Source organism: Austrofundulus limnaeus, unplaced genomic scaffold (genome assembly GCF_001266775.1).
Source record: "Austrofundulus limnaeus strain Quisiro unplaced genomic scaffold, Austrofundulus_limnaeus-1.0 Scaffold217, whole genome shotgun sequence".
NCBI lineage: Eukaryota > Metazoa > Chordata > Actinopteri > Cyprinodontiformes > Rivulidae > Austrofundulus > Austrofundulus limnaeus.
The window spans coordinates 111053-113602 of NW_013952619.1; the positions used below are offsets into that span (position 1 = coordinate 111053).

The window sequence follows — 2550 nt, forward strand, 5'->3', positions numbered from 1 at the left end:
ATAAATATGTCTATATATATATAGACATATTTTTTCTTACCTTCACAGTTTGTAGATGTGTTAGAGAAAAATATAAATAAAAATGACTTATGATGTCAATAATATACTTCTGTAAAATATTGTTCTCTATTAAGCTTCTGTCGTGATAATTCCATGATGTTTAACAGATCGATGTTTTAGAAAACCTTCTCTGAGAAAACAGAAAATAATGCCATAAATCAAAGCTCTATGTGGAAATGAATCATTTGACTGCTGAAAAGAAAAGTGTTTATAAAATCTGCAGCTCTTAAAGTTTAGTTATCTTGCTTGCCCCTCACCTCTTTGTTGACCTTTAGAACTTTGGCCTCGATGTCGTATCTCTCCTCATCGACTTTTTCGATGGCCTGGTTGAGCTTTTTGCAAACTTCCTGTGAAAACAAAGAAATATGTTTTTTACAGAGATCCGTCTCATGGGAGTTGGATTTATTCCAGGCATGTAAAACCGTGTTATCACCTGCAGCTAAAGGCATCTTTTTCTCCTTGTTTGCTATTATTTTGTCTGCAGCGTCAGCAAAATATCTCATGAAACACTGTAAGGGTTTTAATGAAGTTTTCATTAAGTAACATTTTCCTTGTTTTATTATGAGAATTCTTATGTTAATTTGTTTTTTCGGGTCTCACTGCTTGTTTCCCCCTCAGTCACACCTGCTCCTCATGATTATTAGTCTCACCTGTTTTCATCAGTAATCACTTATCCTGATCTTCATTTGGTCCACACACTCATCCATTCATCATTCTGCACACTCATCTGCCTGTTCTCCATCTGAGCCTCGTTTCCCTCATATTCAGTCTGCATCCATCTTTCCTAACCATTCTTGTCATTAACTGACCTTAGACAACAGAAAAAAGGCTATAGCTGAAAGTCATCCTTAACACATCACATCCTGCAATACTAATAATGTAATCACTTATGTAAAACTGCAGCTGACACTTAAATTTATTCTTATTCATCTTAAAACCAAAGTTATTTCAAAATAAGAGTAAATAAGACAGTTTTAGCAACACCCTTCCATCAAAGCTTTGATGGTCTTCAATCAAAAATATTGAATTTTTGCCATTTTTTCCATCTAAATTATTACCAATCCCAGGATAATGATGCTTCTGAAGCCATTAGTGGATTTACGGTGTTTTGGACTCACCATCAGGTCTCCGCTGAGGTCAGGTTCTGGACAGTGCTCAGCAAGATAAGCCTCTTTTGCTGCTGCAACATCTATCTTCTCTTGTTCAAGCCACTTAGCAGCAATCTGCAGCACCAAGCTCTGCAAAAACATGAACAAGATGCACAAGTCAAAGAGAAGAAACAAACGTTCAACGGGTCTGAATGAAAACAAGAAAAGAAAAACTTTAGTTCCAACCTTTAAATGATGCCTGCGGCTGGATGTCATTTTCTTTCCCCTGTTAGATGAAGACCAACAACTCCATGAGAAATGACTGATAACAGTAACTGTTGAAGCCTATTTTGATTATTTAAAGATATGAAAAAAATAAATTAAATTAAAAGTCTCCAACCCCAGTCCTCACACTACAAGCTTAATTCAGCTCATCAAAAAGACTCACACATGTGGAAAAGACCTCCTCAGTTTAATAAAACTGGAGTCGTGTGCTTTTTTTTAAATTTGTTTAGTCTTTCAGGAACGGTTCAGGAAAGCTGTTTACAATTTAAATTCAGAAATATTGACCAAAATATTAAACACAAGATAAAAATTGATACTTTCAAATTGACTACACGTCTGCACACACACATTTACAAACTACTTCATACAATCTGTATCAACAGCTTAGACAAGCAACGACCCTGTATAAAATCTGACCTTGATGTTTGACCTTCACCTTAAAGATGGGATGATGAAAGTGTATGTTCGTGGAATTTTACAAGCAGTTACAATCATCTAACTGCTCTCATATTTCTGCCAACCTGATCTCTACGGCAGACCATTTTAACATAAAATCAGCTTTGTCTATCTGTAATTACATTCTAATTATGTAAAAGTGAGTTTTGACTTGGAACAACTACAATTGATTGGCTGCAATGACAAAAAAATTGTGTTTCTGAATTCATGTTGAGCTGCAGCGAAAACTGGTGTTAAAAACAAATTTAAGTCGGACTGTCCTGACTCTGCAAACCACTGAACAGCAAACCAAGGTAAGGTGCAAATCTGTGACCTTTTGACTTGTTAAATTAATCATTCAAGAGAGTGTAAGGGCCACCCCGAGAGGGAATAAGCATTTCCACCTGTCTTTGACCCTGGTCTCAGAAAACCTCCTTCAAAAGAGACATTTTGTTTTCTTTAATAAACAAAATAATAATTTTCTTTATATTTTTGATTTATATTTTCTTTTAACTACAAGTTATTATCATTTTATAAATCAAAGTTACATAATGAAAAGAATGACAATCTTCTTGCATTATAATTAAGTAAAAGAAAAAAAACACACAGAAAGAATATTGTTTTAAATGTTTCTTGATTTGTTTTACACAAATCTTTGTTTTAATCAACTGTTATTTGACAG

The 2550-nt window shown here is 34.4% G+C and overlaps 1 protein-coding gene across 2 annotated transcripts in view; it reads right to left on the minus strand.

Moving 5' to 3' along the window:
• LOC106525202 (troponin I, fast skeletal muscle) overlaps window positions 1–2550 on the minus strand; it is a 12534-nt gene that overhangs the window by 4122 nt on the left and 5862 nt on the right. For both annotated transcript variants that reach the window (XM_014019354.1, XM_014019355.1), the window contains exons 3-5: window positions 1395–1434; window positions 1179–1298; window positions 318–407 (exon numbers count right to left, since the gene is read on the minus strand). In XM_014019354.1, the coding sequence (XP_013874808.1) occupies window positions 318–407; window positions 1179–1298; window positions 1395–1434 (250 nt within the window). The remainder of the gene's footprint in view (window positions 1–317; window positions 408–1178; window positions 1299–1394; window positions 1435–2550) is intronic.